At 33.7% G+C, this 13,136-nt stretch overlaps 1 protein-coding gene across 2 annotated transcripts in view; it reads left to right on the top strand.

Annotated features, from left to right (window-relative positions):
* LOC148623347 (U3 small nucleolar RNA-associated protein 25 homolog) overlaps positions 1-13,136 on the top strand; it is a 59,766-nt gene that overhangs the window by 13,449 nt on the left and 33,181 nt on the right. For both annotated transcript variants that reach the window (XM_088565134.1, XM_088565135.1), the window contains 5 exons: positions 5,194-5,391; positions 7,990-8,078; positions 8,774-8,860; positions 10,966-11,026; positions 11,408-11,460. In XM_088565134.1, coding sequence (XP_088421260.1) covers positions 5,194-5,391; positions 7,990-8,078; positions 8,774-8,860; positions 10,966-11,026; positions 11,408-11,460 — 488 coding nt within the window. The remainder of the gene's footprint in view (positions 1-5,193; positions 5,392-7,989; positions 8,079-8,773; positions 8,861-10,965; positions 11,027-11,407; positions 11,461-13,136) is intronic.

Genomic DNA, 13,136 nt, shown 5'->3' on the forward strand with positions numbered 1-13,136 from the left:
CAAAGCTAACTGTATATTTAGATTTGTATACCCCCACTTGAAAAATGGGGTGTATTTAGTGATAGGGGTGTCCTTCCATCATTCTGTCCATAACAAATAATTCTGTCAAAGATTTCTTGGCTTCTACTGGATGGAATTGTAAAACATTTGGAATATGGCTTATGCATGATGAGCTTTACAGCTTTCTAGGTCATCTACTTCCTGTTTTCCAAGCAACTTAGAATTTTTACATGTTCAGTTTTGGAAAAATTTCCGCCACAGATTTCTGAGCACTCTTTCGAAGGAATGATTAGATTTTTGTTGTATGGCTTAAGCATGATGACTTTTATTGTGTTTTATTCTTTCAACCTTTCTAGGTCATCTACTTTCTCTTTTCCGAGTGACTTTGAATTTTTACATGTGAGGTATTGAAAATTTGCCATCAGCTTTGTATAACATGTTATTAAATGTATTCAATCTCTGTTTTTGGTATTTTGAACTCTGTTTGAGTTGGGTTAAATCAGGGTCCCAAATAAATGTTTTATTTCAACATAAAATTGTATTCAGGGGTTCTCTAATTTGTGTATCTAACCATATATTAAGATTTTAGATAGTTGACCTTGTTATATATTCAGTGTTCTGCCCAGGCATTTCTAGCATTGTGTATTGAAGTTACAATGCTATAACTTTGAGCACTGTGTTTTCTGACTTTCTGAAATTAACTTTGGTTGAAAAGTACTATGGGCAGTGTGCCATAATTATAAGTCCCCTACCCACTTTAGCTGAAAGGGACCTTGAATTTGCACTCTGTCCATCCTTCTGTCTGTCTGTCTGTATGGGTTTTCCACACTTTTTAGCACAACTGGCCAAAGGCCATGTAAGCTATTGCTATTACTTGGTGTCTGTTGTCGTCGTAATTAACAATTTTTCAAAACTCTGACACTACTTTACCAATTTGAACCAAACTTGCATGAATGTTTCTTAGGGTATCCTGCATAGAACTGATATGGGGATTTTTGATCTGTTGAAAACATGGCCTGCGTTAGTAGAATTACAACATAGGGGTCAGACAGTAGTTTTTCGCATATATCTCTAAAACCTTTAGGTTTATCCAAATTTTGACAAGGGTAATAGTGTTCAGCATATTGAGATTTTCATTTTAATTTGTTAAGCCATGTTGGAGTTATTGCCCTTTTCCGAAGTTTTGTTTGCTATTTTTAATGTTATTTCTTTCAGAAATCTTCTCCTTTGACACTACTTAACCAATTGGAACCAAACTTGGTATAAATGTTTCTTGGGATATCCTGCATAGAACTGTTGTGGGGATTTTCAATCTGTCAAAAAACATGGCTGCCATAACTAAAAATAGAACATAGGGGTCAGACAGTATTTTTTCGCATTTATCTCCAAAACCGTTAGGTTTATCTAAATTCTGACAATGGTAAAAGTGTTCTGCATGGTGAGATCTGTTTGTGGCCAAATTTTTGGGTTAATCTGTTGAGCCATTTGGGGGTGGTGCCCTTTTTCAACAATTTTTTGCCATTTATATGTTATTTCTTTCAAAAACTCTCTCCTCTGACACTAATTGACTAATTGGAACCAAACAAGATATGAATGCTCCTTGGGGCATCATGCATAGAATCGATTAGGGGATTTTTGATACGTCAAAAACATGGCTGCTGTTACTAAAAATAGAACATAGTTGTCAGAAGTTTTTCACTTATATCTCAAAAACCATTAGGTTTAGCCAAATTCTTTCATTGCTGAAATTGTCCTTATTATATGGCATACAAAAGTCTCCAGGGATCAAATTTGTCAGATGAAAGAGTTGTTGTCCCTGAAAGGTGAAAAATGATGTTTTTCTTGTTTTCAGCCAATATCTTGAAAACTATGATAGATAGAATGAAAGTTTTGATATCAAAATGATCCTTATGATACAACCTACAAAAGTTTGAAGGGATCAAACTTGTTTGATGTCTCCTTGATAGATTATTGCCCTTGAAAGGCAAAAAAATATGTTTTTAGCAGTTTTCTGCCAATATCTTGAAACTATTATAGACAGAATGATCTTTCAATTGATGAAATGATCCTTATGATAAATCTGGCCAAAGTGTTCCTTGGGTCCAAATTGTCGGACAGCTCCTTGTTAGAGTTATTGAAAGACAAATAATAACCAGGTGAGCGATTGAGGCTCCAGGGAGCCTCTTGTTTCTAATCACTTGCAGCTATTAGCTGATTTTTGGTATGTGAGTCTACCTTTATGAGTTACAGATCAAGTTTAGGTTTCATTTCGCTCTGCTGATTTTTGTTCAAGTGATGGCCCTTGAACTGAAAAAATTACCGCCATTTTTTTCTAAATGCTTGCAGATATTGAACTGATTTTTGGTATGTGAGTCTACCCTGATGTGCTACAGATAAAGGATAGGTTTCGTTTTGCTTCGCTGATTTCTGTCAGAGTTATGGCCTTTGAATTTACTTACTTCAAGTTTTCTGCATTTTTTTTCTAAATGCTTGCAGATTTAGAGCAGTTTTTTGGTATGTGAGTCTACCATGTTGAGTTACATTTTGTTCCATTTCGCTGATTTTTTTCCCAAGGTTACCAACTTTTAGTTTTACATGCTTTTTTCTTAAGATATTGAGTTGTTTTTTTGACAAATCAGTCAACTTTTATTTGAAACCTTATCAGGAGTATTTGGGTCAGTGATATAAACAGCCAGTAGGGGACTGTGTATTGTTTTGCAATACTCTCAGAAAGCTTGTTTTTCCGACGCAGTCGGTATAGTTTTGCTTTTTACCCTTTGACCTTAAAGACGCTCTTCCATGGAAAGTGCAAGTCACCTGATCAAAATTCTGTTTCCAGATTGGCCAAATACTGATAACTTGGTGGGATTCGTAAAAGGAAATTGGAATTGCGTGCCATGTGTTATTTCCTGATGAAAATTATAAGTATAAAGAAAAATTTTTACTGCGTTTGCTATCTTTTGCAAAGATAGTACTTGTTTAAGAAAAGACCGTATGATTTTGTTATGTCAGTAAGCCATGTGCTATATCAAAATTACTGGAGGGGACACTGCATCTTAATTTTGTATTTTGTGTACAGAAAAGATAAACCAAGTTTAACTATTTACACTTGTTGATTATTTTGAAACCTGATTTTCATCAACTTTTTACTGTGTGGGTTCTTTTTAGTGTATATGTACTTTGTTGTTCAGTTTTATAGTTTTGTTATATGCAGCAGACAGATGTTTTTATTGTTCCCCATCACGTCAGGACAGATGGACTTTGTATTTGTTAATGTCTGTCTGTCTAGCAGAGTAACTTTGTGGATGTGTCTCCTTTAGAACAGCTTGTTGGATTCTTTCCATATTGCTGTGAAGTTTAGATGTACTATACTGACATATTGGTGCCTGACATTTTGTAGAACTTATGGGACTATTTCTTTATTTCTCAGTCATAAAGACCTTCTGGCATATCCCCTTTGTGATGCCTGAAATTTTGTAGAACTTATGGGACTATTTCCTAATTTCTCAGTCATGGAGACCTTGTGGCATATCTCCTTTGTGATGCCTGAAATTTTGTATGACTTATGGGACTATTTCTTTATTTCTCAGTCATAGAGGCCTTCTGGCATATCTCCTTTGTGATGCCTGAAATTTTGTAGAACTGATGGGACTGTTTCCTAATTTCTCAGTCATGGAGACCATCTGGCATATCTCCTTTGTGATGCCTGAAATTTTGTATGACTTATGGGACTATTTCCTAATTTCTTAGTCATGGAGACCTTGTGGCATATCTCCTTTGTGATGCCTGGAATTTTGTAGAACTTATGGGACTATTTCCTAATTTCTCAGTCGTGGAGACCTTCTGGCATATCTCCTTTGTGATGCCTGAAATTTTGTAGAACTTATGGGACTATTTCCTAATTTCTCAGTCATGGAGAGCTTCTGGCATATCTCCTTTGTGATGCCTGAAATTTTGTATGACTTATGGGACTATTTCTTTATTTCTCAGTCATAGAGGCCTTCTGGCATATCTCCTTTGTGATGCCTGAAATTTTGTATGACTTATGGGACTATTTCTTTATTTCTCAGACATCGAGGCCTTCTGGCATATCTCCTTTGTGATGCCTGGAATTTTGTAGAACTTATGGGACTATTTCCTAATTTCTCAGTCATGGAGACCTTGTGGCATATCTCCTTTGTGATGCCTGAAATTTTGTATGACTTATGGGACTATTTCTTTATTTCTCAGTCATGGAGACCTTCTGGCATATCTCCTTTGTGATGCCTGAAATTTTGTAGAACTTATGGGACTATTTCCTAATTTCTCAGTCATGGAGACCATCTGGCATATCTCCTTTGTGATGCCTGAAATTTTGTAGAACTTATGGGACTATTTCATAATTTCTCAATCATAGAAACCAATTGGGTACATCTGAAACACCTTGTTGGATGACTTCCATATTGTGTGGGATGTACTGTTAAGAAGTGCCACCACTTTGATTCAACATTTTGTTAGAAGTTACAGGATTTAATACTACATGTATTTACTCAGAAGATTTTTTACTATTAGTCCTAAGTATCTCCTATGAACTGCTTGGCACATTCTACTGTCTTGTGGAAGTATCTCCTATGAACTGCTTGGAACATTCTACTGTCTTGAAGCATACTGTGCTGTTGTTTTGATTCAACAAATTTTATCAGAGATTTTATAATAGACATGAGACTTCAACTTTTAAAAGATTTCTCACCAGAAGAAGACCTCAGGGGTGGGTGACATGGCTACATGTAACAATCTTGTAAAGTGAGGTTGAATGTCAAGGTTAATATAGTCATTAAATAATACCAGATCTTGTTTTTGACTGCTGTTTTTATTATGTTTAACTCTTGTATGATGCATCAGATTTATATAGTATTATCATCATTTTATTGTGTGTTTAAAACTACACAATGTCCAATATTAAATAGTACTCCTAATTTAGAGATGTATCTCTCAAACTGTCCACACTTGCCTGTTTCTGGTCCAACTTTTGTGGATGTAACAGTCTGCACCCCAATGAGCAATTTTACTGCTTAGATTAATAACAATAATATGATGTAAACAATCTTAGAGTACAAGTTTAGTCAGTTCAAAGAATATGTATAAATCTAAGTGAATACAGTACAGTAATATTTTGTCTTTATTCTAAGTTGTTCACTTATGCATTTTTTTCAGCTATTAAACAAACAGATTGTGAAAGTGAGGACTCAAATGATGACAGCTCTGACATTGACAATATTGAATGTAAAGAAACGAAAACAATAATACATGATAGTTTTAGTGATGACAACATTATTGAAGATGAAAGTTTAGATGAAAGTTCAGATGAAGAAGAGGAATCTGATGAAGAGAAAGAGGATCATCAGAATGCAGGTGAGAATACTGTTGACCCCAAAACTTGGTAAGTCAATAGGTTTATGTCTTGTTTTGTACAGCAAGAGTTTTTCCTTTTTTGGGGAGTTGGGGGAGGGTTTCTACCTTGAACCATAATAAAAAAAAAGGAATTGATGAAATGATTGTATTTACTCTTTTCAGTCATACCTCTTTATTGTAATTATTGCTGCTGAAAGGGCAAAAATGCTAAAGAAAGAAATTTCAATTGATGAAATCTTTATCACAAGGCCTGCAATTTTTTTTTGCTTTGAGTCAAAGCAGAAGCACAACTCGTTACATGAGTCAGAGTGGCCTTTTCTCTGGGGCAATTACAGATTATAAAAATGTACATTTACTGTGATATTAAGGCAATACATGTAGCTACTGATTTATTTTCATAAAATTTACACCTATTTACTGATCATGCTTTAATTCATAAAAACACAAATCCGACAAGTATATAATTAGAAGCAAGTAAAAAGAACAAACAGAATGAGAAGTTGTTTTTCAATACACACATTTACTTTTATTTGCTTTTACAAGATAGGCTGTTGTGATATCTGGTGAAACACAAAACCTGAGTCTCAATACATGTACATGTTTTATTTTTAGCTCACTTGGTTGAAGGCTATATGAGCTATTGCTATCACTTGGCATCCGTAGTCATCGTCGTCTGTCGTCCACCATCGTCGTCGTCATTAATAGTTTTTCAAAACTCTTATCCTCTGACACTACTTGACCAATTGGTACCATACTATGTATGAATGTTTTTAGGGGTATCCTGCATAGAACTGATGTGGGGATTTTTGATCCATCCAAAAAATATGGCTGCCGTTATTAAGAGTAATCAAAGGAACCAAGGTTATAGCGGTATTCAAAAGAATGTAATCCAGGGACAAAGACCATATATGGGAAACAGACATACACAACAAAGAACATAAAGTAACTAAAATCGTACATACAAAGTAACAAAAGCATATGAGCAACACAGACTCCACTAAAAACTGGGAGCATGGACCAGGTGCACAGGTAGGGTAAGCGTCCGACCGGCCGAGTTGCTCATAAAAAGTCAAGTTTGGGGTAGACAAATGAGGGAAGGAAAACTATGACACGTTGAATAAATCAGTTTTCATGGTGCTGATGGATACACCATAACGATCATCAGCATATTTAAAAGAGTTCTTACCAAAGGTAGTTGTTCGTACCTTTGGTATATCTACAATATTTGAATATCTAAAACTATAATTTGAGTTTTTAAAAATAACAAGAAAATTTTAACATGGTGGTGACAGTTTGTTTAAAATCTTAAAACACTCTATAGCCATTGTACGCATCCATCTGATCTTAAGCAAAGGTACTTAAGCTCTATCTAATAGTGTAATATATGTACTCTCCTGGTCTTCATATATAAACCGCAAGGATCTCTCTTGTAATTTTTCCAATGTAGAAGTATCACTTTTAGTGCAAAAAGGCCATGCCAAAGGACAAAAATTAAAGTTCGAGGTAGCAGCCAATGGGCTTGGACACTGAGTTGCTGTGAGGCCTTATGACATATATTTTTTATATGTTGATTGAAATTCAATTGATAGTCTGTATCTATCCCTAGTAATTGACAGCATCATCACAGGTTATTACAGCTGACTCATCATTAAAAACTGGCTTCATATCATGAGTTTTATTACCAATAGCAATAGCCTGAAGTTTTTCAGGGTTGGCCAGCACAGTTTATTTTGAACCATTCTGTCAATACAGTACTTTCCTTTAAAAGAATAGACATTAAATTATCAAAGCCATAATCAACATAAGACAAGTTGTTATCATCAGCATAATTATAGAAAGTACCCTGTTCAATAAAACAAAATATATCATTTATAAAAATGTTTGAAAGCAAGGGACAAGTATAGAACCTTGAGACACACCCTTAGTGACAACTTCTTGTTAAATTTATTGCCTTTGAAGGGCAAAATTCAACCAGGTGAGTAATTCAGGCTCCTGGGAGCCTCTTATTATAACATTACTTAACTCATCCTAGTCTAGTGGCGATAGATTGAGGTCTTGCTGCTTGACAAAAATTCATTCCTTTGTTGCTTTCCACATCATTTTGTTCAGACAATACTTGTTGTAGGAACAGTCACAGTATCACTTACCTGGACTGGACACAGACAATGCTTGGTGTAGGAACAGTCACAGTAGCACTCACCTGGACTTGACACAGACTTTAATTGCTAAACAAAAAAAAATCTGTCAGCCTGTTTTGCAAGATTTTAAATGACTTTCATGACATTCCCTTTAAAACATTGACAATACAAACACATATATGACAGGACCTACATGATATATTGATCATATGAAATCCCTGCAATATTTAGTAAAAATTGGTTTAATATAATAGGCAGAATTGGTGTAAAGAGCAGTGGCCTCTATAGAATTGGTGTAAAGAGCAGTGGCCTCTATAGAATTGGTGTAAAGAGCAGTGGCCTCTATAAATGATTAACTTTTTGGTCTGGTTCATCAGTGTTATCTGTTCCACCGGGCCCTTTGAAGTATTTTATTTTATGTCCATTCATGTAAATGTTAGATACATTTTTACATTTTCAGATCCATTCTTGCAACATTTTGAAAAGGAGATTTCAGAAGGACAAGTGAATAAACTAAGTAAATCAGATTGGCACAAATCTAATCTTAAGGTATATATTTATTTTGAGGATAATGATACAGATTTGTGTAAGTGTAATCTGTTAAACAATACTTGCCCCTTTTTGTGTTAGGAGGTGATAACTTGAGAGTAGATCATTTTTCAGACTTTATACACGTGTTAAGTACTATCAAAAACATATCAAAATTGATTGTCAACACAATCTTATTTGTAGTTGATATGTAATGCTGTTATAGACAAATTCATTTGCCCATCTTTCTAGACGGAACTTATTATGGTATACCCCTTTCTGTCTGTCTTTCACACTTTGCTCAATAACTCAAAAATGCTGCCACCAAATTTTGTGATACTTTGGTGAATTGTTTCTTTCTATTTATGTGAGCTCCTTTCAAAACTTCCTTACTTTCACTTTTTGGTTTTTGAGTAGAAAGTGTTTCTTATACAGATCTATAATAAAATCTATGTACCAGTTTTTAGTAGTTTTTCAAAAGACTACTCTATAGAATCTTTATAAAAAAAAAAAAATTCTTATGATAAAGCTCAATTAACTCTGAATCAATTTTGGTGTCTTATCAAAATTTTACAGTATTTTCATTCAAAGTTATCTTTGATAAAATAGGAAAATCTAACTACATGATGATCTTCCATAAGGTGATTTGTAAAGGTCTCACCATTTATGTTTGAATGTGTTGCATTAGTTACCCTATTTTATCATATTGATTTTAGATACCAACTTTAGGAAAGTGTGCTGCAAGATCAGTTGAAGAAACACCACTTAAACCTGACACTGAAACAGACTTGTGGAAAATGCATGTAAGTATTTTACTTTTTATACAACTTCCAGATTTTACATTCTTATTTTCAATCACCATAAACCAGTAGTCGTAAGGCTGAAGCTGATAAAAAGCTGAGTGACCTGTAAAAATTCTACTTTCAGGCCAGTTATATCTGTATAAAATGTTTTGGGACTATGAATCAAAAGTTTACCTTGAAGATTGTATATTGGTGTTAATTTGTCAGTAGAGTTGTCAGAGTGTTATGTAGACATGTTATCTCTCAGTGTTAAATCAAGTGTGTGTTGATCTAAATGAAATTTTGATAAGATTTTTTAAAGAATGCATTGATATCTAGATAAGTCTAGAAGCCCAAATCATAAAGGCCATAACTTCTCCGTTCTTCCATGTAGGCATACGATATTTGGCTCATGGTTGTATCAAACTGACACAATATGTCACATGTATTCATGACCTTGACTTTTTATTTGAAGGTCAAAACTATAGGTTTAAAACATGCATCTGTGTCTAGGCTAAAAGGTAATATTTTTCTGGCACATTTTGAATTTTATATTAGGTTTTCTGATTAGTTCAGTTTAATATTAACCACTTGTGCCAAGTGAATCCTATTTTGAGTACAGTAGCATTAGCATCACTGTATCACAATGCTGTATCCATTTCATGCATGTTCTCCTGCGGTCACTGTCTATTGACTTTGGAATTTAAAATTTCTGTCTCAGATTTTCATGTTACGTTTTCTGGTTATGTCAGTTTAGTATGAACCACTGCTAAGTCATATTTGGTATGCCATCGCATTAGCATCCCAATTCCCCACTCCCCTCACTTTTTGTATTATTGGTCCAATTTCCGAAAATTTTTAATTGAATTTCAAATTTTGTGCTATATTGTGCCCAAACCAATATATGGGGGTGCTCACTAAGGTTCTTAACAATTTTTAATGAATTCTTTTACTTCTTTTCATTTTGTGTCAAAAACGTATGTTATTTAAAATGTGTTAGTGTTCAGAGATGTATCTTTAGACTTGCTGCGAGTCCCTCTTTATTATATATATGACACAGAAAATCTATGTAATTAACCTCTCTGATAATGCCACTACTAGTTTCTCTCCTGTAATAATTAGTAGATCTGCTATCCGAGGGATACATGCAATCAATAAACTTTTTCATATATTCTTTAATATAAAGAGAAGGACTTGTAGCAAGTCTAATGTATCATGTATCAAGCTGCACCCTGCAGAGCATTTAATGGGTAAAACTTAAAAGCTCTCTCTCTAAAATGATACAGTAGTGAATCATGATTATATTGGAAATAATTAATGTGATTAGCTTCCTCCTGAAGCTGTTTCACATTGTATACATTTTTAGCTCACCTGACCATAGGCTGTGTGAGCTATTGCCATCACTTGGCATCCGTCGTTGTGGTCGTAAACAATTTCTTCAAACATCTTCTCCTCTGAAACTACTGAATGGATTTGGATGAAACTTAAGATGGTTGTTCTTCAGAGTAACATGCACAAATTGACCGTTTGGATTTTTTGATCTGTTTAAAACATGGCTGTCATTACTAAAAATAGAACATAGGGGTCAGACAGCAAATTTTTGCTCTGTTATTCTCCAAATGGTTAGGTTTAACCAAATTCTGACTGGGTAAAAGAATTCAGCATGATGAGATCTATCTGTGGTCAAATTTTGGTGAAAATCTGTTGACCCATGTTGAAGTTATTGCCTTTGTTGGACGTTTTTTTTGTTGTTTTTGATGTTGTTACTTTAAAAAATCTTCTTCTCGGAAACTACTCTACAGAATTCAGTGAAAGTTGGCATTTTTGTTTTATAGGGTATCTTTAAGAAAATGACTTTGGATTTTTGATCGGTCAATTAATAGCCGCCTTTTTTTAAAATAGAACAATGGGTCAGACAGCAGATTTTGGCATATATCTCCAAATCTGTTAGGTTTAGCCAATATCTTTCAATTGCTGAAATGATCCTTATTATAAGGCTTACAAAAGTCTCCAATGAATCAAATGGAGTCAAAAAATTCTCCTTGTTAGAGTTATTGCCGTTGAAAGGCAAAAATTTAACCAGGTGAGCAATTCAGGCTCCTGGGAGTCTCTTGTTTATCTTTTAGGTTAAGTTAAGTTTGTGTAATGAAATAAAAGAAACTAACAAGAAATATTGTTGTGATAAAGGTAAGTTTTAGATTGTTGTCTGTATATCAGCATTGAAACTTCGTATTTTCAACCCTGTCTGTTAGTTTTTTGTTATGGATTTAAAGGTATACCTCTATCTTTTTTTCCAAAAACTTACATTTACATAGATCAATCCTCTAGAACTAGACATTAGAGGGCATCTGCTAAGTCACTTACCTAATAAAATAGAAATCACTACAAATAAGATGATTTGTCATTTAGGAATAGATGTAGACACTGATCAAAATAGTTAATTACCTGTAATATTTTTATGTCTTGAATGGTAACTGCATCTGGATAGATTTGATAATTGGTTGTACTATATTATCTTACACCTGTTGTAACAAACATTTTTTTTTTTTTTTTTTTTTTTTTTTTCAGAAACTTTAACCCCCTTACAGATGATGGTGTTCAAGATTCTAAATAAATATCAGGTATATAAATGTTTCCTTTTACAAGTTTGTTTCTTGTTTTATGCAAAAGTAATATTTAAATATAGATTATTTCATGGCAGTTTTGTACCACTAGTTTTTTTTTCTAATATTTAGCCTTTATTTTGTCAGAAAAGATATTTACATTTGACACAACAAAGGTGAAATAAAGTATTGTGTTATATATTTATGCTACTTTTGAATGACAATGGAATGAATTAAATATTCGATGTGTCGTATTAATGTGATATTTAGGACTATTTCTCATTAAAAACTACTTGTTATACGACTGTTTGCGGTCATATATTTGTATAGCACTGTCATCATCTTTTGTCATCCTTAGACAATTGGTTTTTGTGCAATAATTTTAGTATTAGTTGGTCTTCTTTATGATCTTTAATAAAATTTTATAACAAGGTTTTCAAATCACAAAAGGAAGGTTGGAATTGATTTTGGGGGTTATAGCCCCTACCATTTTTGAGTTAACAGCCAAAAGGGGCCCAAAACAGGCATTGAATATAGAATTCAACTATAAAACTCACGTAAAAGCATGGGAGTATCAATGATATTGTTTCACAATATTCTTTACTACAATGGTCAGACTTGGATTGATTTTGGGGGTAAAGACTAACTTTTCAGAAATTAGGGACCAAAAATGAGGATCAAAAACCTGCATGACTATAACATGTTTATTTTAGATCCATTTTTGAGAATATTTTGTTATTAGATTCCTTATAAAATTCCCTGCCAGAATCTTCTAATCATATTTCAGATATCTCTTGCAGTTTACAAGTTATGAGGGGTCAAAGAGGCCTCAGCCAAAAAAATCTTTTTAGCTCACCTCGCCAAAGGCCACTTGAGCTAAAAAGTTGACTTGGCGTCCATTGTCGCCTGTGGCTTCACTAACAATTTTTCAAAACTATTCTCCTCTGAAACTACTTGACCAATCAGAACCAGACTTGGAATGTTGCTCAGTGTATTCTGCATAGAACAAGAAACCTGGCTGCCATTACTGAAAATAGAACAAAGGGGTCAGACAGAAGTTTTTGCATATATCTCCTTAACCCTAAGTTTAGCCAAATGCTGACATGGGTAAAAGTGTTTAGTATGATGAGATCTATTTCTGAATAAATTTTAGATCTACTATATTCTGTTAAACCATGTTGGAGTTATTGCTCTTTTTTTGATTTTTTTCCCTAATTTAATGTTATTTCTTTAAAAAATCTCTGAAACTATTAGACCAATCAGAAGTGAACTTAGTATAAACATCTCTTAGGGTGTTTGACATAGAACTGTCAGGTTTAGCCAAATTCTTTTGATTGCCAAAAAGATTCTTAACATAAGGCCTACAAAAGTCTGCATTAGGTCAAAGTTGTAGGAAAACTTTGTTAGAGTTATTGCCTTAAATGGTGAAAAATGGTGTTTTTTACAGTTTTAAGCCAATATCAAACTATGATAAGAGGATAAAAAATGTTAAATTACTGAGATGATTCATATGATAAGGTCTACAAAAGTCTACAGGGATAAAAGTTGTCCTTTTTAGTTATTGCCATTGGAAGGCAAAGAATAATTTTTTTGGCAGTTTTCAGCCAATATCTTGAAAACTATAATAGGTAGAAGGAAACTTCCAATTGATGAAATGATCATTATAAGTCCAACCAAAGTTTTCATTGAGTCAT

The sequence above is a fragment of the Perna viridis genome, chromosome 2 (assembly GCF_037379345.1).
Source record: "Perna viridis isolate PV_CMFRI_1.1 ecotype Kerala chromosome 2, ASM3737934v1, whole genome shotgun sequence".
NCBI classification, from domain to species: domain Eukaryota; kingdom Metazoa; phylum Mollusca; class Bivalvia; order Mytilida; family Mytilidae; genus Perna; species Perna viridis.